The sequence below is a fragment of the Aptenodytes forsteri genome, unplaced genomic scaffold, assembly GCF_000699145.1.
Source record: "Aptenodytes forsteri isolate BGI_AS27 unplaced genomic scaffold, ASM69914v1 Scaffold442, whole genome shotgun sequence".
Taxonomy (NCBI): Eukaryota; Metazoa; Chordata; class Aves; order Sphenisciformes; family Spheniscidae; genus Aptenodytes; species Aptenodytes forsteri.
The window spans coordinates 325,475-349,299 of NW_008794003.1; the positions used below are offsets into that span (position 1 = coordinate 325,475).

A 23,825-nucleotide genomic window follows, 5' to 3' on the forward strand; every position below is an offset into this window, starting at 1 on the left:
TCTCCCTCTTTGCAGGGAGAAGCCCTTATTCTCTTTCAGGAGACAGCAATTCTCAGCGGCTCCCTGAGCTAACCAACTCTCCGCTATCTCCCCTCATCTCCTCTGCAGCTCAGGCTGCTCCCTACCATAAGAACACCTTCCCTGCCACTCAGTGCCTCCCAACCCACGCTTCTCCCCCACAGGCTCCTTTCTTTTTTCAGCCTCTCTCTGCCTCTTCTGTACTGCACACACAGGGCTCTTGAAAGCCAAGCATGCTCCCTTGCACTCTGCAAGAGAGAAACCTCGCCAAATCCCACTGCCCAGGACTCAACCCGACTCAGGAATCAGCCCATGTCCATTATACATATATATCTTGAAATTGTTTATCACAGTCTTCCTTAGACATGGATAAAATATAATGAAAAACCATCACTGATACCATTTATTACAGACATATTGTAAACAATTATATACGTTTTCACTTAAGAGATTGTCATCTGTTTTCTTCTGTCGGGAAACTGAATGTTGCCTTTTTCCTTACTGCTTTCCTTTTGTCATGCTGTGTCTCCATCTTATTCTACTCACGCTCTTGCATTTGTGCTGAACATTTATAACCAGTGTAAGCTCAAACAGAAAATTCATCTTTTCCCTGAATGATGAGACGCAGAAAAACTCCTTTCTGCATACCAAGTCGATCATACAAACACGTTATTTACAAGCACTACTGTTTTGTGCCAGAGTAGCACTTTGTATTTTAAACTTAGGAACTCCGTTTAAAAAAAACTAGTTATCATCTTGGTTTGTCAGCTTACCCAAATCTTGCTGCATTGCATCAGGAATTTACAGACAACAGAAATTCAAACACATGCCCAAGACTAAAATTTTTCTCATGACAGCTTTTAACCTCAATCACTTTAGGGTGTATTTCCCCTTCTTTCAAAATTTGCACAGAGTACCTTCTATTATGGTACCATAGCACCTTCTAAGCACACGTGGATGTCTCAGCCTTATTCACAATAGATACTCTTTGACAAAGCTGATAAGAAAAAGTCCTGCTGTTTTCCTTCCTTAAAGGTAACTCCATGTCGTTTAGTTTCAAGCCATGTAGATCAATCTTTTCCTTTTGCTAGCATCACCCTCAAAAATTAGTATCTATACAGATTCATGGTTAACAGTGTATTTTCCCTGAACTCTTATGTTTTGGAAATATTTTTTTTTAACTGCAAATATGGTTGGAACAAGCATATGGTAGAAACCACACTTAGATTTAAATTGGTTACATTTAAAAAAAAAAAAAAAATAAGAGAGAAGTTCTGCCATTTGTGCACAGTTAAAAACTGAAAACTTGCATCAACACAATGGCAAAAGAAACATCTCCATGTCAGATGTAATCCTATTTTCTCTTTTTGTTTTTTTTTTTTTTTAAATTTCACCAAAAAGCTGTATACAGACATTAACACTTACCCTGAATAAGAATGCACTCTACCTCATTTCACTTAAGCCCTTTGGCGGATCAAAAATCAGCATTTGAGGTTAGGAGGGGGCCAACTAACAAGAAGTGAGAGGTTTAAGAACACTGTGCAACCTCAGATAAATAATGTAAGGTTTGGAGTTCAGGATCCGAACGTGGTCAGGGGAACTTTGGAGCTCCAGCTGTCCCTCCTGGGGTCCCCCTAAACTCTTCAGGGTCTCTAGGCTCTGAGTTCTGGCATCAAATTTGATGCCTAAACTTAGACAGCTGAGTATCGCTCAGGGTGACCATTACCATAAAAAAAGATTATTCCAACCCTTCCTGAATTTCGCTGTTTTGCTCTTAAGCCTCTTTGCTCAGGAAAACACAATTCACCTCCAGGCTGAAATCCTTTTATTCTTTGGAATTTAGGTTGCAGGTTGCTGTTACAGGGCCAAATTCAGAAAACTGCTGAATACAACCAGAGTTTTATCACCCACGAGCATTTTTGGTAGGCTGTGCTATCTATAATGCAGTCAAATTATGTACTAAAAATTGATTTTAGCATTGTTTTGGATCAGATGACTTTTGGGTAAGCTGACAAACCAAGGAACACAGGGAATGTTCCTTGATGCAAATGCAAGCACATGTGTTGCCACTGCATCAGTTGCCACTGGCAACTAACATATTATGAGGGGGTTTTGTTTGTTTGCTTTTCCAGGTAACAGGGAAGAACTATTTTAGAGGAGAACAAAAGATACACTTGGACAGAATACCATAAATGGGTAGAAAGGTATTTACAATAAATCACCTACACAGTTAAAGTCATAATTTAATTTCTGCTCCTGCATATAAAAATGCTGACTATGATGGGGAAAAAAGCTGTCCATCAAGTGTGTATCAAACTGTCAACTGTTAAAGGCCATACCAATGACAATTACTCTGCTGCTTGCTTCCAAATTACATTTGCCGGGACAGACAGACAAATTATTTTCTCACCTGCATGTGCCTCAAAATATTATTTGAGAGTTCCTTCTGAGGAAATCACAACAAAATTTCAAGTTAGAGTTGAAACAAAACACCATAAATACTATATGCATACACACACAAATGTGAAATTGAACTTCAGCATAGATGATTCTTGACTGGAAGATCTCTGAACAGACACAACAAAAAACAACCACCCGTTAAACCAGAAAGTCAGAATGACTTTTAAACTGGTGCTGTCATGAAACAGTTCAGGCACTGGAAACAAAATAGTACAAGCAGGACATTAATTTATATTTAAATATAGGAAAGGTCATTAATATATGCCTAATTTTCTTCTTTTTATCAGAGAAATTTCACGTTAAGAGGCATGCAGACAGTTCTGCCGGTCAGCGCTTCTTGAGAGCACTAAGCAATCACTGTGGGTAAATTTGGTCACCCTGAGATTTATTGCTTACCACCACCTGAGGCATCGCGTAACGGTTCTGCCATGTACTTAAAATGTAGCTGACATTAGCTTGTACGTTCTACCTTGTGATAGGACTGTACCACTTCTTTTTTATTTTTTAAATATGTAATGCTCTGACAATGTGACTTTTATGTTTAAAGCTAATTCAAATTGCTCATAATAGCGCCTATCAATACAATTTCAGATATACAACTCTCTGATCTTTCCAAAGTGCATACTGCATTTTTTAAATTCCCATGGATACAAGATTAGATTCATGAACTAGGATGATGTAACAGTTAAGACAATTGACTTAAATCTACAAACAGGTGAAAATCCATTTCCAGCAAGCTCTCTCTTTTACATATTAACCCAGTGCAGAACAAAGTATTTCCTTATCACTCTAAATGAGGTGTACTTTTTCTTATAAAGAAAAATAAAACCAATCGCCTAGATGTAAAGGCTTTAAACAGAGATTGTTTTGGGGTGGTTTTCTTCGGTGCCATAAATTTCGAAAGAATTATTTTCTCTGGTTGCATGTGCTGTAACATTAAGTCAGATTTCAGTTACGAAGCACAAGAACTGTTCTCACAGTTTTTATGACCAGAATGAAATTTCTTTGGTGTTGTCATTGTCAGAAACGGTGCCTAGTGAAACAGCTATGGAATATTTACATTTACAGCTTTTGGAGTTTCAAAGATGGACATGTAAGAATCACCTATGTACATTATTTCAGTAATAAAGTTAATCTACATCCCATTTTCAGGATCAAAATCCACATTGATTCGAAAAGAAGTTAACCGCTTCCCATCTTAAGGCACTAGGATACATATGTATCTACAGAAGATGTACAAGTAATGCTGCTACTTTCTCCCTGTTTCAAAATTTCTCTCAAGAAAGTTTCCAGCTGAAGGCAGGGCTTCAGCTTGGACCTTAACCAGGTATTCTTTTCTTACACTTAAGGTCACAACACACGTCAGATCTAGAGTAATTTCAGGATCTTCCCACCTCTATCAACACAACGCTCCTATTTTCAGCTCCTCATGAGACAGACAGGGAGCACGCTGAGTTACTGTAGCGCTGGGAGCACCATGACTCTGCTCCAAAGGGTCTTGGCTGCAGGTACCACGTGGAAGAGCCCGGGCAGAGGGGAAGGAGCTGCAACAGAATCCTCCTGGTGCAAGGATTAATCACCTCACTCACAACAGGGAGTTGTGGATTTCTTCCCAACCCAAGCTCTAGTAAAATGTGCAACTCCTATCCTTGCTGGGCAGAATGATTAGGAGCTTTGTGAGAACACACTGGCTGTTACCAACAAGAATCAGCACTTTCCACTACAGGCCAGGCATTCTTTTATTCTTGTCCAGGTGAAACATCTTTGTGAATCACACCATCTGACTGATACACAGCCTCCAACTTCCAGCTTCAGACACAGGATTAAAAATTAGGGCAGCTTCAGACATTTTATGTTTTTTAAGTATCATTTGGAAAAAATAAAATAAAATTAATTTGTGTTATATTAGAATTTCCCTACACAGACAGACAAAGGTTTTTTGTTTGGGGGGGTTGTTTTGTTTTGTTGGGTTTTTTAAAATGTAATCTCTTTCAAATGGCATTCAGGTGTCAATGGAAACTAAACTTTAGATATACTTAAAAACACCAGTCATCTTAGTCATCCAACTTGCTGGACACAGCAAAAATCATTCGTCTTATTAAACAGACTGGTTTTTTAAGCAGCATATTATCTGTAGTTACTGAATTTAAATCAATCATTTTAGGCTAATATATCCTATAAGATTTTAAAACTAATAGATCTCAGGCTCTCGCACCTCATTTTTATTCACAGATTGAAAGGTGAAAATAAGCATTTCTTCTATTGCAATTCCCAGCCCATTTCTCAACTTCAAATGAAATACTTAATGAACTGTACTAGTTGAATAAACTGACACAAAGAAAATATTCTGTGCACCTGCAAAAGAGGCCACACTGCCAAAAGCTGGTTTAGCACTTCAGCTAACATCAGTTACAGGTGCTTATGCAGTCACTTTTCCACAGTTCAATGGTTTAATTTTCTTTAAAACTTTGGCAGCTAAACTTTACAGCTTGAGTATCACTTTGGTAGCATTTTATTGCTAGTAGTAGAATAGTAAAATACATTTTTTGAATATTTTAATGGTATTTTAAAGGAGTATCACAAATTACGGCATTAGTATAAGTTTTTGTAATATTTAAATATGACCTGTGTTTTATATATCTGATCTAAATTAAGAACCTTTTCTGTTTTGACCTTTCCTTAAAAAGGAAGTCCTATTATGATTATTTTCTATTCTAGTCATGGTAAACTAGTTTTAGTCTCAAATTTCAAACTTCTTCCTGCCAATTTTAAGAGACATTAAGATAAAATAGTGAAACCTCCTGAACTTGAAACTTTCTGGGAGGTTTCAAGGAATGATAAGAACATAAGAACAGCTATATTGGGTCCACCTCGCCCATTATCCCGCATCTAACAGTGGTAGCAAATACTTAGGGAGAGGGCATAACTGCAAAGTGGTGTAGCCTACCAGCTTGCAAAAAAATAATGTTTGAAAGATTTCCAAATCAGAGTGGCATCTAGACCACCATATTTTAACAGCCACTGATGAGCCACCTCCTGTGAATTTGTCTAATTCTATTATAACCATTGATTTTTGGCCTGTAACACTGAATTACACAACTTAGTTGAATGCTTCATGAAAAAGTTAGTTTAGGCTTGTTTCGCTTTGTAATCTGTTGAACGATAGTTTTGTTCGATACTCCTAGTGTTTATGTGGTGAGGAAAGTGAATAATCATTCCCTATTAATCTGTCTTAATATTTAAAATGGTAAGATGACTATTTCTGTAGGAAAGTTTAAAAAAGGACTCAATCACAGAGGGTCATTTTTCCCTTTTTGTGGAAGGGTTAAAAAGAGATGACCAAAATAATCTGCGGGATTCATCTTTCTAGGGAACATACTACATCCTTCCTTTACTTAATACCTACAGTAAACAGACTTCCCTCTAATGAAGTAATGAGTTACAAAGAAGGCAAAACATAAATCAACAGCCAGTGTGTCTGGGGAAATTGTGCAACATATTGGGAGGGAGGTGCATCTTTTGCCAACTATGTTCATGAGTAGTAAATACACAACTCTCCATTTTACTTGGCTGAGATTCTAGATATCTGTTGTGAGAAACAATCAAAATCTGAAGTGGCACTTCAAAGTAAAGAGACAAAAAAATTAACTATCAACTAAGGCTCTTGAAAGGGTAAATTAAATAGAAAGCAATGAGAAAGAACTACATGGCAATAGGCAAACTGACTGAATTATTTAACTGTTATTTGTAACTTCTCTAATGATGACTTTCATAAAGATGGGTTCATCTGTATACTGGAACATGTTCATATGGAAGCAAACAGTAAACAATCATTAGTGAACAAACATTGCAAAAAAGTGTGTAAAACTATACTAGTTTGGTTTCTTAAGGAAAAAAAAGGGTGACCTACTACCTCAAGACCTTTAGTTGAAGTCGTATTTTTTTTAACTCAAACAATTTCAAACTATCAATCAGCCAATACACATTTTGCCATATTGCCTCAGAGCTAATACAGCACATAGTACTGTAGAGATTTATAAACACACATACACACTCCTTTGTCTAACCTAGCACTAGAGTGTACTGACAGAGATTGCACTATAGCCTTCCAGTATGATATTATACTATAGCCTTTCAAAACCTTCAGCTGCAAATATTTAGCTTACTAAGTGGGTTGGTCTGTTTCTTTTTAAGAGATACTACCTTTGAAACTAGCTATGCAACATAGCAATATACACATACTCACAAACAAAGCAACGTCACAAAATTAGTAAAATAGACAAAAATCTTAGGAAAAACACGGACATCAAATAAAGTGTGTCAAAAAGCAGTGCAGACTTTTGTAACAGAATTTATGCCACCATTCAAAGTCCCATTCATCACCATCCCCCAAAACCTTCCCTGAGGCAATAAAAGGCTGGAAATGAACGTCTCAGCTAGAGAGCTACTGCAGGAAAATGTGTAACTCATGACGGAAAAATATTTTTCTCCCTACTTAACACATTTTCATGGGAATAACCCCTTGCCCCAAAGTAAGGCAGATTAAATCAAGTGCAAAGGGAATAGAGACAAGGGGAATAACTGATGAGAAGCAATCTTTGGTGAAATTGGAGGCAGAGGGACTATTAAAAAAGAAAAGGGGTTCTTTGATAACCAACTATGCACATAAATTTATTACCTACACTACTACTCAATTTTTGGGTATGGTGAAAGGAAGGAAAGACTGGCTTGTTTTCTAAATGAGCAACCCAAAGACAGAGAAACACATGGAAAATTTTTTTATATACATATATATCTCTTTACAGAAAGCATTACTGTATTCTTTTGCTGCAATACAAAGATAAACTTTAGCTATGCTGGTGCAAAGCTCATTTCCATGAATCAAGGACAACTAAGTAATACCAAGCTTAAGTCATGAGGTCAAAATATACCAAGTCTGCATTCTGACTGAAATGAAAAGTTATCTTCAAACCTTTAGCTTGCCTGAGAACAGAAACCATTTGTTTTAGGAACAGAAGTAGACTTTAATTGATCATCACAATTCTTTAAAACCAGATTAAACTGAATGCTGCAGAGGAGAAAAATCTATCAAGTACAGTGTCATCCTCACAACACCTATGACAAACAGCACAGAACAACATTTGATATCACTACTATGAGAGCAGTCTTCCAGTGCAGAGAAAGATTATAAAGTCATATTTGCTTAAGGAAATAAGCAGTATTGCCTCAAACCACAGAAGGCAGCATGTGCTTCTATAATGCATTTCTTTTGAAACTTATCAATTTCAAAATGTTAATTTTCCCTGAATCATACAGGAGATAATTATTATATGCATGTAGTACACTCAATGTACTGACAAACATCAGAACGCTCAGCCAATAAACTGACATTGCAAGATTAAGATGAACAGGATAGCTTTTATGTAAGAAAAAGTGTCTTTCCTACTTACTCTGACACAGCATGATGCTGTATACAAGCATTAGCAACGTTTTGTTTATCAAATGAATAGTTTCAGTTCATACCCATTTTCATAACTTTTAAAAAAACATAATCATGTGGTTTCCTCTGTATGTAAAAACACACTGTCTGTATATCCACAGTATCTCAACACCAGCTTGAAAGAGGACTAACCAAATATATGCTGTTTAAAATGCCCCCAAGCCTACTTACAATACTTCCACTTCAAAGCAGGCAAGAAAGAGAAGGAATTCTTTCTGAGCTCTGAAGTCTGAGCACAGAAACGCATGACATCCATACCCTGGAGGTAACAATTTAAGCCCTGTCAGGCCTATCAAGGGAGAAACTTCCAAAGACTCCTGGAAGAAACCTTGCCTTCAATTCCCTTGGACTTCAAACTAAGACACTGCCAATGGAAGCATCTCTGTTGACTGACTTAGCAACCCAAACACATAGGGCCATTCAAACTAAATGAGTGTTTTGAACAACCCCATGAAGCATGATTTAAGCTAGAGCAAGCCCAAAACCCACAGGAATATATTAAGCTGATTAAGCATATTCTCTATCTGAAGCCCCGAAACACCTTAAAGAAAATTCCATAAGAGCGCAAGTAACCTTTCCCAAATGTTACAAAGACACAGCCACAACACCGACTACTGCATCAAAATGGAAAATCAAAACTTTCTAGGCTAGTACTGTTACTATCCTGTACTAGACCTACTGAGGGTTGGAGTATTCCCAGGTAGCAATCTGTTTTCAGGAAACAAATGTCCACTGCGAAGACACTACATAAAATGTCCAGAACTGAAAGAACTGACTGTTCAAAAGCACAAGTGCCTCAATATAGTTTGAACTTCAACTATCATTGCCATTCTTAAGCTTATTTTAGGAGAGAGACTGTAATCAACTATTCCAACCATCATTTGCACCCAAGTCTTCCACTTGCCTAGAAGGTTGATCAGATGGGGGGTATGTGCACATATGTATATATAAAAGAAGAAAATCTTGTTCTCAGGGATTTGCTATAAAGCAAAGGAATGCAAATTTTGTAATACCAAAGTAAGACCTTTCAGTGAGAAAAGCAAGACACTTGCCCTACTTAGCAGTGAAAGCTTCCAAAGGGAGGAGTTAAACTCCTGTAGTTTACAAGAGAATTTTATAACCTGCTATCAATAAAGAAATAATTGCTTTAAAAATTTATCTAACCTCAATTTTAACTAAACACTAATAAAGGTATAAATTCATTAAGAAGCTAAATTTTATTGTAATAGCCAACAATCAAAGTAACCTAATCGTATCTGCTTCCCATAATGCTTGTACTCAGAAGACAGCTTCAGGAATCTTCAACTCAATTCCCAAAGAAAGGGAGAAAGATGAAAGAATAATTTAAACAACAACAACAACAAAAAACCATCATGGCGATACCTACATATACCTCACTTTTTTTCCTACCTTAGTATTCAGAAGTGACAAGTATCACCGAATACTGTGTCTTCCTCCAGGCAAAATCATAACTACTTAACACCAAGGAGAGGAGCAAAAGAAAAACAACTAAGTTTGTGTGCACTCGACCATCATCTATCAAATAAAGCAAATGAAACACTGAGCCAGTCATGAAGGCATTTCCAGCTCAAAGTGACATGTCCATAAAATGGATGCTCCATAAATAAATTAGTGCTCTCCTTCCTGCCCATATGGACTGAAAAGGAAAAAACAAACTGACATCACGAAAAAACCCAAAAGCCTAAACCTCTTACTCCCCCTTTCCTGTTCCACCACCTGCCATGCAGGGAAAACCAGTGGAAAAGAACACTAAACTATTAGGTGCAAAAGGAAACCAGAGGGGACAGTAGTGTGCTTACGGGCGCACAGAAAATTACAAGATGGCTTATGAGGGCCAACAGAACTACAAACACTAAAAACTCAGACAGTTCAGCTAGTTTAACTGAAAAGCCTTATAAGAAGTTCAAAACTCTCCTACTAAAAACAAAGCACCTGTACTGGCATGTTACATACTTGAAAAGTTGTAATGACACACTAGTGTTTCTAAAAAAAAAGAAAAAAGGAACATTTCTGAAGTGACTAATGTCTCATACTCTGCAGGGATAGCTAGTTGCAGTTGCAGCTAATGATCACGCAAAGCATTCCTTATAGACTAATGGTCTATGAAGAAGCACACTTTCACTGGATATTAGCTCAGCAATAGCCTGCAGGCCACTGCTTAAAATATCACGGATGCACCAGTTTCATGAGCAGAAGATTACTGGTGGGTAACCATTTATTTGGAAAAGACTTATTAAAAAACTCTAGTCTGAAGTTGGTAAACATCTAAAACAAAACATTTTGACAATACTTTAGGAAGATCATATCAATTTACACATAGCCCATTAGTTGCTACCATAAAGTTGTGTTTTACCATTCTACATTGCTAGTTCACTTTTAAAAATTCTAACAAAAAATGCAGGTGTATTCAAAACCTCAAACTATTAGCTAGAGAACACCAGACAGGACTATTTGCACATACTGTTAGTAAGCCTAATATACATAACCCCATCCATCATGGGCTCTCTGAAGATCTTAACACACTACACAAGTATGTCATCCACTACCCCAGCAAAGCTATCTTTAAGATGAGAGAATGACTGTTTAATCATACATCAAGCAACGAAACAGCAGTTTGGAACAGGGAATAAAGGCAATCAGTCAACAAGGTCTGCAAAGGTAAGTCCCGACTCTGCAAGGGCTTCTCAGCTACCACCTCTGGTGAAAGAGAAACATTAGGGCATGATATACTCAAAAGAACAACCAAACAAAACACACATCCAAAACCAATGCCAACAGAAAACAGTGCTAGTTAACCCAGTAATCACTCCACTACCTACATACAAGGATCTCCAAATGTTTCATCATTCCAAACACTTGTCAGTTTACTAGTTATTGCATCAATGATATACTCGCACACAATTTGCCAAAAATCCAACATAATACATTTTGCTGCTATAAAGATCAACAACAGTGACTAGACAAAATGTATTCATCTAAGTGGCATTTGATTAGAAAGCAAAACCCACCACCTGTGCTGAACAGAGGAAATCAGTGTTTCTTCAATGACCTTGATATACCAGTTTTAAAGAAATGTTATGGCTTCGCAATTTATCCATTCAAAATAATTTTGTCTGATTAGGTAAGCTCAGACCAAAGGAGGTGCAAGAACACTACAGACCAGAAAGGAAACATTGTTAGAGATGACATCTAATCCCAGAGAGCATCAAGCTCATGCGGAAACAATGGGGAAACAACTAATTGTCAGTCATGGTCTGGCTCCAATGAAACAGCTAAGTTTAGTCTTCTAAAGGTATACAAGTTCAAAAGCGATGCTTCACATACAAGAGCCTTTATGCCAGGCAGAAAGGCTGAGGAGTCAGCCAGCCAGAAGACCATCTCTGACACAGAATTTTAAAATAAAATCTTTCATTGGGGTGTAGGTTACCTTACATTTACCATGGGCTAAAATTGTGCAGCTAAAAGTATTCAACATACTGTGATTTCACTGTTCACTGTAAGGTTTTGTCTATTGCCAATTTTAAACTTAAGAAACAAGGTAAAAAATGGCAATGAAGAATTGACGACAGCATTTGGGGTTAGAGATATTGAAGTTTACCTCCATTCAATTTTTCAAACGTAAATCAGCTATTTAGGCATTTAGTTGCCTGTATCATTCTTTGCAAACTGTTGTAGTGTCCACATCATGAGTGTACTCTGGGAAGTTCTGCTCACAAGAAGCAGTCTCACAAGACAAGCTCTCTCTGCTGCCAGTTCAGCAACAGTGTTCTCAATGTTCTCTATTTACCCACAGAAATACCAAAATCAGTAGATCATTTCTTCACTGTTTGTCATGGTTCAACTCCGGTTGGCAACTAAGCACCACACAGCCGCTCGCTCACCCTCTCCCTCCACCCCCGCCCAGGTGGCACGGGGGAGAGAATCGGAAGAGCAAAAGTAAGAAAACTCATGGGTTGAGACAAGAACAGTTTAATAATACTAATACTAATAATGGAAAGTAAAACAACAAAAGAGAGAAACAAACAAAAAAAACAGGGGAAGAGGAGGGAAAAAAAAAAAGTGATGCAACTGCTCACCACCCACCAACCGACACCCAGCCAGTCCCCGAGCAGCGATCACTGCCCCCCGGTTTATATACTGAGCATGACATCATATGGTATGGAATACCCCTTTGGCCAGTTTGGGTCAGCTGTCCTGGCTATACTCCCTCCCAGCTTCTTGTGCACCTCCTCGCTGGCAGAGTATGGGAAGCTGAAAAGTCCTTGACTTAGTATAAACACTGCTTAGCAACAACTATAACATCAGTGTGTTATCACATCAATCTCATGCTAAATCCAAAACACAGCACTATGCCAGCTACTAGGAAGAAAATTAACTCTATCCCAGCTGAAACTAGGACGTTTCAAACAGCTGATTGGACACATTAAATGGTTGTGTGCTCCTTTAAATTTTGTAATATATATTAACAGCTGCTTTATTACCATTTGTATTGTAGCATGAAATGTATTCTTTACCCAAGCACATTTTCTGTCAAATGGGGATTTTTTTTTAAAACAACAGATCTATATTTATTTTATTGTCAACTGAAACACGTACATCAACATTTTCAGTATTAAAAAGTTCTTTTTGATTTTGATAGGACAAATCGAGTACAATTAACAAATCCCTGCCAGCCTTGATATTCTTTTGCACTATACTTGAATTATGGATGAAAAATGGAAAGGGAACTGGAGGTGTAACTGAACCCAAGGCCCCTCTGCAGAATCTACTTTCAGTACTCTTCTGCTCACTAAACCAAAAAAGGCAAGATACTTGGAAGATCTACACTGAATGGAAACGAAATAAGCAATGCCCCTTCCCCCTCTTCAGGTTTCTAGAGAGATGCAGCATTATTTGTCCAACCCATCCAAACAAGAATGAAGACAGCACTGGTACTTCTCAAAAAACTATAGTCATTGGGTGTGCAACAGTACATGTGACATCGCCATTGGGTTTTCATCTACATCCGAATGGATGACGGCAGGTTTCAATAGATAAGTATTACATCTGAATATAGAAAAAGTAAACTGTGGAGAAACAACTACTTCATTGTGTCACTGTTTTGGTAATCGTGCTTAATAGCAAAACACCAGGATGCAAAACCCACTACCAAATTGAGACCTATGTACCTAATGGAACTGAATGACTATGCTTCCTTCAGTAATTTCAGCCCTGAGTATCAGAAGCTTCAAGTAAAACCTTTTCAGCTGTAAGAAACTATCAGGTATTGCTTACTTTGCAGTCCTAATTCAGACACTGTCAGCAACACCACCTGATAATCCAGTTCTGCAGGGAGAGAGGGGAGGTGCTCAAGTATGTTTGCATCTCACCTTATGTTATGGACACAGCAGATTCTGTGTTCATACAGTTAAAGTCTTCCTGCATTTTTCTGAAATTAAACATAAGATCCCACAATTTCACCTGTTTGAGAACACGGAGTTAGCTTTAAAAGTAGAGATGCATTAATTTCAGGGAAAAGAAAACAAATAGCTGAGTGATTTCCTGAACAGTTTTAAGAAGATATATGCCAAGTATTAAGGAAGTAATTTGATAATAAGTAAAATAACAAACTTACTTTTTTGCCCTCAAATTTTGCCAGTATGTGGAAGCAATGTAAGATATAAGGTATTTTCAGCTTTCAAGTCAAGTATAAGATTGCTTTTATTCCAGCTCACTTTCAAAGTTACAGGTGACAAAGGGCAAAAATAAAGGTAACTAACTGCATAATGGAAAAACTATGATTTCAGACAGAGTCAAGCTGATCAATATTGTAAAGAGTACCAACCACAAAAAAACCTGAAAGAAGTAACCATACAATAAAAAATATTTCCCCCATCATCGCCATCTCTATCTAGCCAGTAAAGGCTTTAAGACTAGGTATAACATATGATTAACTTAACTGGAGCAAATACACAATTTATAAAAAAGAAAAAAGTTTGAAGGCAGTATCTCAAGTGCCTTTTCTAAAATCATTGCTGGTTCTCTCATGTTTGAGAACAACAGCATTCAGTTTCACGTACTTATTAAGCATCAAGCTCTAAGTATTCTCTGAGCAGATCACTAAATAGACATTGTTTCTACATAAAACTGTGGATCTGGTTTCATAGAATACAAAACATCCAACAGAAGTTAACAGGCAAAATTGTTCCACAATCTGACAATTTATGTAACAATGGATTCCCTGCATTTCATCCCTAAAGGCATTCTGCAAAAATACCCTAAAAGGTAAGCACATGACAGTTCTTGAAACAGAGCTCTACCATGGAAAGCAACACTTGCTCGCTACATATATATTTAATCACATCCTTGCTCCCAAAGTAAGAACACCTTTTTTAAATTATTATTATATATTTCTGCTAGCAAGTGTGAGTCAATTCAATAATTAGACAGGGAGCCAGACTACTGTGGTTTCACGCATCAATTATATTGATGCAACCAAACTGTCCTTCTATTTCTTCATTCACTTTTCAATTTGCCTCTAGTGGAAATAAGAACATAATTTAAGGTCCAGCAACTTGTACAGGAAACATAAAGGCAAAAATTAAGTCTAAAGAACTGTAATCTGTGATTTAAAATCCAGAAGAGAAAACAATTAAATTTCAGAGTGCAGACTGAGTTTATAGGACTGACAGGTAGAAAATCTTTCATTTACCGTGTAAAATAAAACAATCTGAAAGAGAGCCATTGAGACAAACACATCATATTTATGTTCTCTATTTTAAGATGCAAGCACCCATTTAAACTTCAAATATGTATTAGTATTGCACTGAAAATGAAATAGAACCCTAATTGGCTGCTCTTCTCATGCTATATTTCATCTCCTTTACACTCTATAGTAGAAGGATTCCATAAATGCTATGAAAACTGAACTACCTGGTAGCTTACTGGTGAGTTCAAGAGCTCTAGCATTTAACTGTTTTACATAAAATTGTGTGAGGTTGAAATACTCTTCTCTCCAACCCTCAGCTTACGTACAACATTATATTAGACAAACCACTTTTTTTTTTTTTTAAATAGGGCTCAGAATTATATGGAAAACAATCTCTACTTTCTGAAACATGCTTAAATGTGTTTACACAGTGCTATTTAAAAATATGCAATAAATGAAGTGGCAAACCATTCAACCATTGGACCTTTAGCCACAAACTTTTCCATACCTCATGCTTACCAAAAACACAGCTCAAATACATACAAGTTATGGCAAGAATAAGTCTTTACCCAAGATTTTTAGGTATGAGAAATTCCTGTGTGTCATTAAATACAGATGGAGATTTTTCTATATTCTAGAATATAAAAAAACAGAAGTGATCCAAATTAACACAGAAATTTGAATCTAAAAATTTTCATGCAGCTTGATTTCAGTATTTCCTACATCAGGCACAAAAATGAGCACAGACTTCCATTAGAAGTTAAGTTACACAGCTTCATCCAGTGAGCTTTATTAAAAATTTTATTTTAGCTTGTTGTTTTTGTTAATCAGCCCTTTCTTTTAAAAATGCAATTAAAATAAACAGACAAGTGAACATTCAATTTCTGAGGTTGTAATCAGACTACTCGATGAGAGTAGTGCAACTAGAGGTAGTATTTCTATCCTTACCCCACCTGCTTACACTCAGAAATTTTATTGCACACCGTTAGGAGACTACCACCAGTACTCAAGAATACAGGGTGAATTGGATGATGAGCTCTGGTGGAATGCAGAGAAGCCTCTCCTGAGCATTATTCATTTGCTAAATGCTGTCAGCGTACAACTGCTTTACAGGCAGAGACTAAAAGGATTCACCTTCAGTCGGTTTTTGAAAGCTTCTGTATCTACTATCTAGGTGACAGCTCAGTCTGCTCTCAATCCAAGAAAGTATTTCAAACCGCTTTGTGTTCAGTGTACAAGACTCTAGCTCTTTATAATTGGAAACCAGTGTCTGAACTCTTGGCCTTCCAGGCACACTGAAAAAACACAGGGGACCAGAGTTGCAGCACTTCATGTAGCACCCTCTGATATAAGAGGGAATTAAGCAGAAGCCTCTCCTAATCACAGTTTGCTCACCTGAAAGTCAGATAGGCAAATAGACTCTGCTGTGCAGCTTCTTCCAAGGCAAAGAGCTGAACTGTTTGCAATCAGCGTCTCCTTCTTTCTACCTCCTACCCCCAAAACAGGGCAGTAGCTCAGATAATCAGTAAAAGTATTTGCACACAGCAGTTTTACACTCATTGAACCCAGGTTTCTCAACAAAAATGCTGAGATTTTTTCCAATGACTTTGTTATTTGAAAATACTTTGCATAGGTTTCATCTCTTCCACTCTCGGGAGATTACAATGAAGGACTGTCAGCAATCTACCCAGGCAAGGAAAGGAGAAAAAAGAGACCCCAGCTGTATGGCTGGGCGTAACATACAGCAGGATACAAGGCTCAGGTGCAAATTTGCCGTGCTCAGTTGCGGTCTTCAGCATCAATTGTTCAGAAGTCCAACTTTTGTCATTACAATTGTCTTCACTGAATTGCAAGGCAAACAATGGGGTGCTAAAAAAATTCTTCAAATACTTAAAATCAGACTACAGACATACTCAGAAAAGAAAAAAGAAATAAGAAAGTACTATATATGGGTAAAAAAATTAAAAAATAAGCAAGATATACATACCCAGTTTTAGGGCAGAAGGAGTCACTTCAATCTCACCACCAATTGGCTGAAAGGCTGCCAGCTGAGCCGCTACCTCCGTCTCAAAAGAGTCCGGGCTATTTCTGTCTGTCAAATTGCCATTGGTGCCATCAGTCTTACGGTGAGTTTCTTGCTCATCATAAACAGCAATCAGCTATCAAAACAAAAGATAATACAGTTCGTATATTTAAAGTATTCCCAAACGTCACTTTTTTTTTTTTTTTTTTTTTGTTAAAAGCAAAACTTATCCTTCATCGGGACTACAAAAATAACAATCTTCCTTCAGAACAGCTAACAATAAACATACAGATTCAGGAAAGCACATACATTTGTGTTTAAATACATTGACTTCAATATGATGTAAGTATATGCTTCAGCACTGCCCTGTGCTGACATGCTTTTCTGAGTTAGCATGCTACCATTAGTGAGCATTTTACATTGTTCCAAAACATTTTAGGCCTGAACATGCTTAAAAACACAGAACAGCATTTAATTCTTGGGGGTGGAGGGTGTTACTATTTTAAAAAATTTTAGTGCTACTGACTGAGACACTGCACAAAGGTAACACAACCATGGAAGCTGTACTGAGCGAGCAGATACGCGTTATATTTATAAGTATATAATAATTACATTCCAAGGACAAGATACATCTGGCACATTAACAGAGTGCAGAGTTTCCCTAATCGCCCAACCTATGCCTCTGTAAGGATGAAAGTTTCTTGGTCCAGCTAGGTACACGTACACATGCACGTCTCTACCCACCATGTATCTACCATCTCCTCCCATTCTCTCCTGCAAGCTTATACCAGATAGGTTGTTTCCGAGAACTGTCCTCAGTCACTGACTCCTCCACAACTTCAGGCCCACAGGAAGGTCAAGATTAAGCAACAACAGACTGCCAAGTCTGCTGTCCAAACTCACGTTAATGTTGACATGAAAATGATAAAAAACACCAGAAAAATCATTTTTTTGAGTCAGCTAACCTGGCCCTTCACAAGGATCTTCCTTTTGGTCCCTACTAATAAAAAGTGATCAGGTAATGTGCATACAGCTTCATCAACAAGTGACTCAGATACGTGTGGCTGGGTGTAAATTGTGTTACAGTTCCAGGAAAACAGTTAACTGTGTTACAGTTCTGGGAAAACAAACAAACAAAAAGATTAATTCCCAATGAATCTAAACAAATTACAAAACTTGCTGTTCTCAACCAACCAGGACACCCCAGAGCCCTCTCCAAGGGGAGAGGAGGTAACAGCAGCAGTTCAAGAACTTTTCCTGCCCCGCTACCTGACGTGGCATAGTTCTTGTGCCATACAATGACAAACCCTTTGCCTAATAAGCATTGTACAAGATATCTTCATCTTAAGATTTTAATTTATTTCACTTTTTCTGAGCTTCTTAGGATTATCCTAAAGTTTTTCTTAGCTAATCCTGAAAAAGCCCACAACACACACAACTGGTTAGGCAACGTCAAGATACACACAGAAACAACTTTAAAGGATTGATTTACTACTTTCTCTCTCTCTCTGTGTTATTTTAAGGAATGCATACACACTCTCTATATAAAAATATTAGTACATCAAATCTCCCCTGACACTTCTAAGACGTGTCAAAAATTATATCCTACGATAAGTAGTATAGTGAAACAGAGACAAACATTTATAGGAAACTTATTTGCCTAAGGGAAGAAATGAATGTATGAGAGGGAGAAGAAAAGAAAAATGGAAAGAAAAATCCTGGAGTGCTTCTAAGGAAGGAACTGACATTTTCAGGTCTTCCGCTCATTTATAATTTGGTTGCTAGAAATGTGTCAGCTCATATTTACCAATGCATATTTCAGAGACACACAAAGCCCCTTAAATAATTAGGTAGAAAACTTGCTTTCCTTTTCCATATGGAGTCTGTTTCCTTTCCACGGCCACACAAATAGCTCTTAGAACATAAAATTTGGTTTTTATTTGTCCAAAGCATATAGGAAAGATTAATTCCAGTAACAAAGACAACTCTCTTTGTACCTTATTCCTGCACTGCAGGGAAACTACCTAGGTGTTCACACTGCATTCATCACCAAGCCATCACTATGCCCCACAACTACATTCAGCCAAAAAGGCTGCCTTAGAGTCAGACATCAACAGACCATAGCAATTTTCTCCAGTACCAAGAAAAAAACCTATGGTGTCTTTTGTTTGTTTCTAAAATGACTATTCACATTCATGTTATTATGGAAGCCCATCACGATTCAAGAAGTTACACAACTGTTGCCCACCAAAAGGTTTGCTTTCTCAATCTCACTTCTGCTGTGGAAACTTAATTTTCAAGAAAGAGGCTGTTACTAATGAAGAGGAAATTCGACATTGTGTAGGACCATGGCACTGAAAGCACTTTAGATAATAGTAGGATACGAAGTTCACTTGAGCATTTGCAATGTAGAACAGAGTAAATGGAGCTCAGCTGTGATTTGATGGGCATGAACAAGTGAACTCCTCAGCTGGACCAAGCTGAGTTTCCCGTGGTTTCACACCCTAGCATATTAAATGCTGTATTACATTGTAACACTCTACGCTTACTGCCCCAGGTGTTGCAGAGACCAAAAGCAGGGATTGGCTCAAAAAAACTAGACAAACTGATGGAAAAGACCAGCGAGAACTGTTAAATGGAAACACGCAAGCACTACCTCAGACTCAAAAGCCCCCAAAGCATGTAGTAGTAGTAGTAGTAGTAGTAGTAGTAGTAGTAGTAGTAGTAGTAGTAGTAAAAACCAGAAAGGTAAACCAGGAGAACACTGATGTTATAATTACCCTATTTCTACATGCTTTCTTCAAGGGTCCAGATTAAAATGAAGTTTTGATTGTAACAAAAACTTTGTTGTGTCATTGCTCCACCGAGCATCCCTAAAGCACCTGCCATAGTGTTGGGTGACACTTCCCAAGAACTAAGTTACAAGTCAAACAACTGCCTTGATAGCTGGTGAGAAATGAGTTTGGTTCAGGCAAAATGACATACAGAAATCACCGTGTCTGAAAGTGGATAAAACCCCCAGGACTTCACCTGCTTAATTACCCTTCCAGGTAATTAACCTGGAAGGGTTGCAAATGGTTTGAAGATTATATCAATTCCACTTTCATTCACCTATCGAGAAGGTTCAGCAGATGGGGACACTCACATCAGCTCCTCTCCTCCCAATTCCCACAGCAGACTCGGGAGAAAAAGACACCTCCACCACCACCCCCATTCCCAGTCCCCACCTTATGCGCACCAGCACTCCATTTCCATACTCTGAGCTGGAGCAGGCAGGGCACAGGTGCAAGCCAACAGCAGGCAAACACCTGCGATACAGCCTGGCAAGTGGCCACAGGAAGACTTCTCAGAGCTAAACCACATAGGCCTCACACTCATCTGAAAGCGGGGAAGTTTCTTACGGCTGTCATTCCTCGAGTGACTTCATTGAAAAGCCTGCAGTTCCCTAGTCTACACCTAGGCACTATTTTGACAGATTAAAAAACCAGCAAAAATGTATTTCTTTACAGTATGGAACACACCATTAATTAAGTAACGTGATCTAGAATTAAACTCCCATTTTTTAGAGAGTGTGGAAAGGAGATACTTCCAGTAATGCATGTGGAGGTGGCAAAGATGCAATGCCTTTCCTCACCAATTAAATACAGCCATTTGTCTTCCAAAGTGTTTATTCGGGAGAGAACTCCTCGGGACTGCAGTTGCAGGAGCACCTTATCAGTAGCAATTTTAACATTATAAATGCACTGCTAATCAATCAATGCATTATAAATATCAGCTTCAGCCTTCCAAAGGGAATGAATACAATTAAGGCTATGTAAATTAACTATTCAAAAAATAATTGTAGCAATTGACTTCTCTTTTCCAGTATGGAAAATTCTTTAATTGGAACAGACTGCAGATCTCTTCTGATGGAAAAGAACTTCAGGACACATTAAGAAATCCCCCACAAACATATCATGAAAACAACAACATTGTTTGCAACACTAGTTTTTTCTTTACCCATTCAATATTTATAAATATTGAGAGTTCAGTAGGTCAGCTGATTTATTTTTTTTAAACACATCAAAATATGACTCTAGATATTTGTGAACTGTAGAAGTTATGCTACTACTCTGTTGCAGTTTTGTACACTTGCTATACTTAAGCATCTCTGTTTTTTTAAAGGTTATTTAATGAACATGAATATTTACTGTAAAAGATATCTATGTATTTCTATATAGGTAAAATGGTTCTAACCCCAATATTGTTGTAATCTCTATTAACAACCTACCAGTTACCTAGACAACCAATAAGTTATCAAAACTTAGCACTTATCTGTCATTTTTGATTACTAAACTCTTTCCTACTTGTATTGATGTAGTCACAACATAAGGCAGCAATAATGAACAGTGCTATTTTAGTAGCATTTTTGTTGATCATAAGTGGAAAATTCATCACAAGGCAATGTAGGCAAATTTTAACTTTGTATGGTGTCCTACGGAACAGGTCTTTCAATATTTTACTACTGATAATTCAATTGCAAAGCTTGCAGAAAATTAAAACAGGATTATGTAAAAATTAAGTGACTACATTCCCAAACACACAGAGCAACACGCACACACATTCGATTAAGATCAGCCCTCATATACAAAAAGGTGGGTAAACACCAATAGCGGACAATGATGTTACTGAGTGAAAGGGACCAAGTACAAAGCAGCAGCATGTTTTACCCCAGGGAACCACGGGCCACTAAGATACAGAAAACTGATGCAATGTTGCATTTAAAAATCCCCACAAGACAGTGTTCCCATATCCCTGTTCCCATGTGAAACGTTGCATTTTCCAGGGGCTGTCAGTCCTTCCAAAGCTAGCTGCACACTACTCTGTAAGCCCAAGCTGCAGAACCACGTTCGAGCACACGGCACCTACATGTACACTGCAGCCACACTTCACTGGGTACTGGGATATACACCATACACACAAGAAACAGTAAAAAGAAGTCCTTCCAAATTAAAACTGCAACAGTTTTGTTTTAGTGCTTGCTAATTAAGCTCAAGTAAATATAAACAATTTTGTGGAGTTTCCGAATTTCAAAGAAAAACATCCCCCACCTTTTGAACAAATAGCAGAACTTTACAGATCTTGCTTCAAGGCACTTGTCTGTTAAACCAGAAACAGCTGACTTTCCATTGCCCTATACACCATTTTAAATAAAAGGTTTCGTAATTATTTCTCTCTTCAAACTACACTTTTGACAACTAGATTACTGTTAATAAGGTTAAAAACTGTATATTTTGCCAGCTTTTCTGTACTGAATTAGAAAATAGACACCACTATTTCCTCTCTGACCCCAAACACTAGGCATGTACACAAGGCACTAAGGAAGAAATGGCAAAATAAAAGCTTGCCTGCAATTAAATTAATCAGCTTTCAATTACTGTCAGGATAAAATCACTAAGAGAAGTTCTCAGTCATAGGCTAGCATCAGTATGTGATTGAAAAGATGCAATTTTCAACAGCTGGAATGATATATTTAAAAGCACAAAAAGGAATTAAATGCTCAACTTGTATTAAATTTTTCATTCAAGTTGGATGGAAATTTTTTCTCTTAATTTTTTCACCTTCAAAACTTCATCTACATTCTTCTCTCACTATGGACAACAAAAGGTAGTAAAATTGTCGGTTTCTTCAACACTTGTTTGTTTCCTGTTCAGATGCTCCCTGTCCATTACTTCAAATGCTCATTTCAGAGAGAAGCCTGTGGGTTTTTTAACCATATCAATACTTCTGACAGCCAGTGCTCCTGTGGGAGTGATTATTAGTTACTTATAAAATGATGCAGCAAGAAAATTCTCCCTTTTTTGGGTCAATTAATAAAGACTTTTCACACAAAGCACTCGCATCTCAACACAGAGCTGTCAGGAGGGGTGAATGAATAGCTCGGTGACTATTTCCTCAAACTTTGTGACATAAGGAGAAGCAATGGCTCAAGCTACAGCAGAAAATGAAGTTCACCACAGCATCACATCACCTTGCTCTGTGATCCCTCAATTTGGGATCTGTAGGATTAATCTTTTATTTATCCCTACACATATATAACAAAGGAGGTAGAAAGACACACAGTGTTTCTATATGTAACACACCAATACCAGAATACAGCAAAGTTCAGAATAAAATTAAAAAAAGATCAGAACAACTTCAATTCTCCCCAGGTGCTTCCACCTGCAAACAACCAGACACAGATGGAGAAAGGCTGCAGCTGACAGCAGCCTACATATGACCAATGCAAAAAGAGAAAAGGGATCCTTTCCTCTTTTTTTTTTTTCCCCTTTCTCCTTTCTTTCGGCAAGGTTATGTGTTTGGCCAGGTCAATTCTTTACTCCAGCCATCTAAGACACTCAAGCACCAGCACAAGATAAAGGCAAAGTTACCTCTTTAGCCAGCAGTTTGCACCAGGCCACCTTAAGTTCAAAATCTGACATCTGCTTTGAGGCTGCTATGGCCTGACTTTCCTCTTTACCCAACCACTAGTTTCTACTGCTCCTTCACACAAGTGCTACAACTTGCTAGATCCATGGTGAGTCAGTTCAGGGAACTAAACCAAGAAGAAAAGCAACTCTCCATCCTCCACCTGCTTCAGCTCTGTGAACCACACAAAGCAAACTTCTGTCAACACATCACTGAATTAACGTCTCCTTAGATTACCATTGTCTGTAATCTTGCAGTAGTGACATATCTCTGTCTCCTTCAATGAAGATGGACCGATGTTTGTGCCCCCGCTCCCATGACAGCACAGTACAGTGCTGTACACATACGTGTCATGAAGTCTGAACACAATAGCAGGAATGACATTTCTGCAGTTCTCTCAAGGAGTTCATCTTCCTAACAGAAACTCTTCTACGGGCATGGGTTATGCTTTTAACTTATGTCCACAAGAGGACATGAACACTTTAGATCGAGGCAAGACCACCGAGAGTAGTGTACCATATGTTGAACAAAAAAACTTCATAAAGCCGCTGTGGAAGTTGTCTCAGAACTCCACAAACTCATTAATGTAAAATCAGATTTTATATATTATTTATTAAAGACTCCTGTTCAAATGGTTAAAAGATGAAAGACTGGTAACAGTGCAACAT

The 23,825-nt window shown here is 37.8% G+C and overlaps 1 protein-coding gene across 1 annotated transcript in view; it reads right to left on the reverse strand.

Annotated features, from left to right (window-relative positions):
* The window catches only part of PARD3B (par-3 family cell polarity regulator beta), a 417,133-nt gene that overhangs the window by 285,784 nt on the left and 107,524 nt on the right, over positions 1-23,825 (reverse strand). Inside the window, exon 3 of the mRNA XM_019474674.1 lies at positions 16,675-16,846. Within this exon, the coding sequence (XP_019330219.1) occupies positions 16,675-16,846 (172 nt within the window). The remainder of the gene's footprint in view (positions 1-16,674; positions 16,847-23,825) is intronic.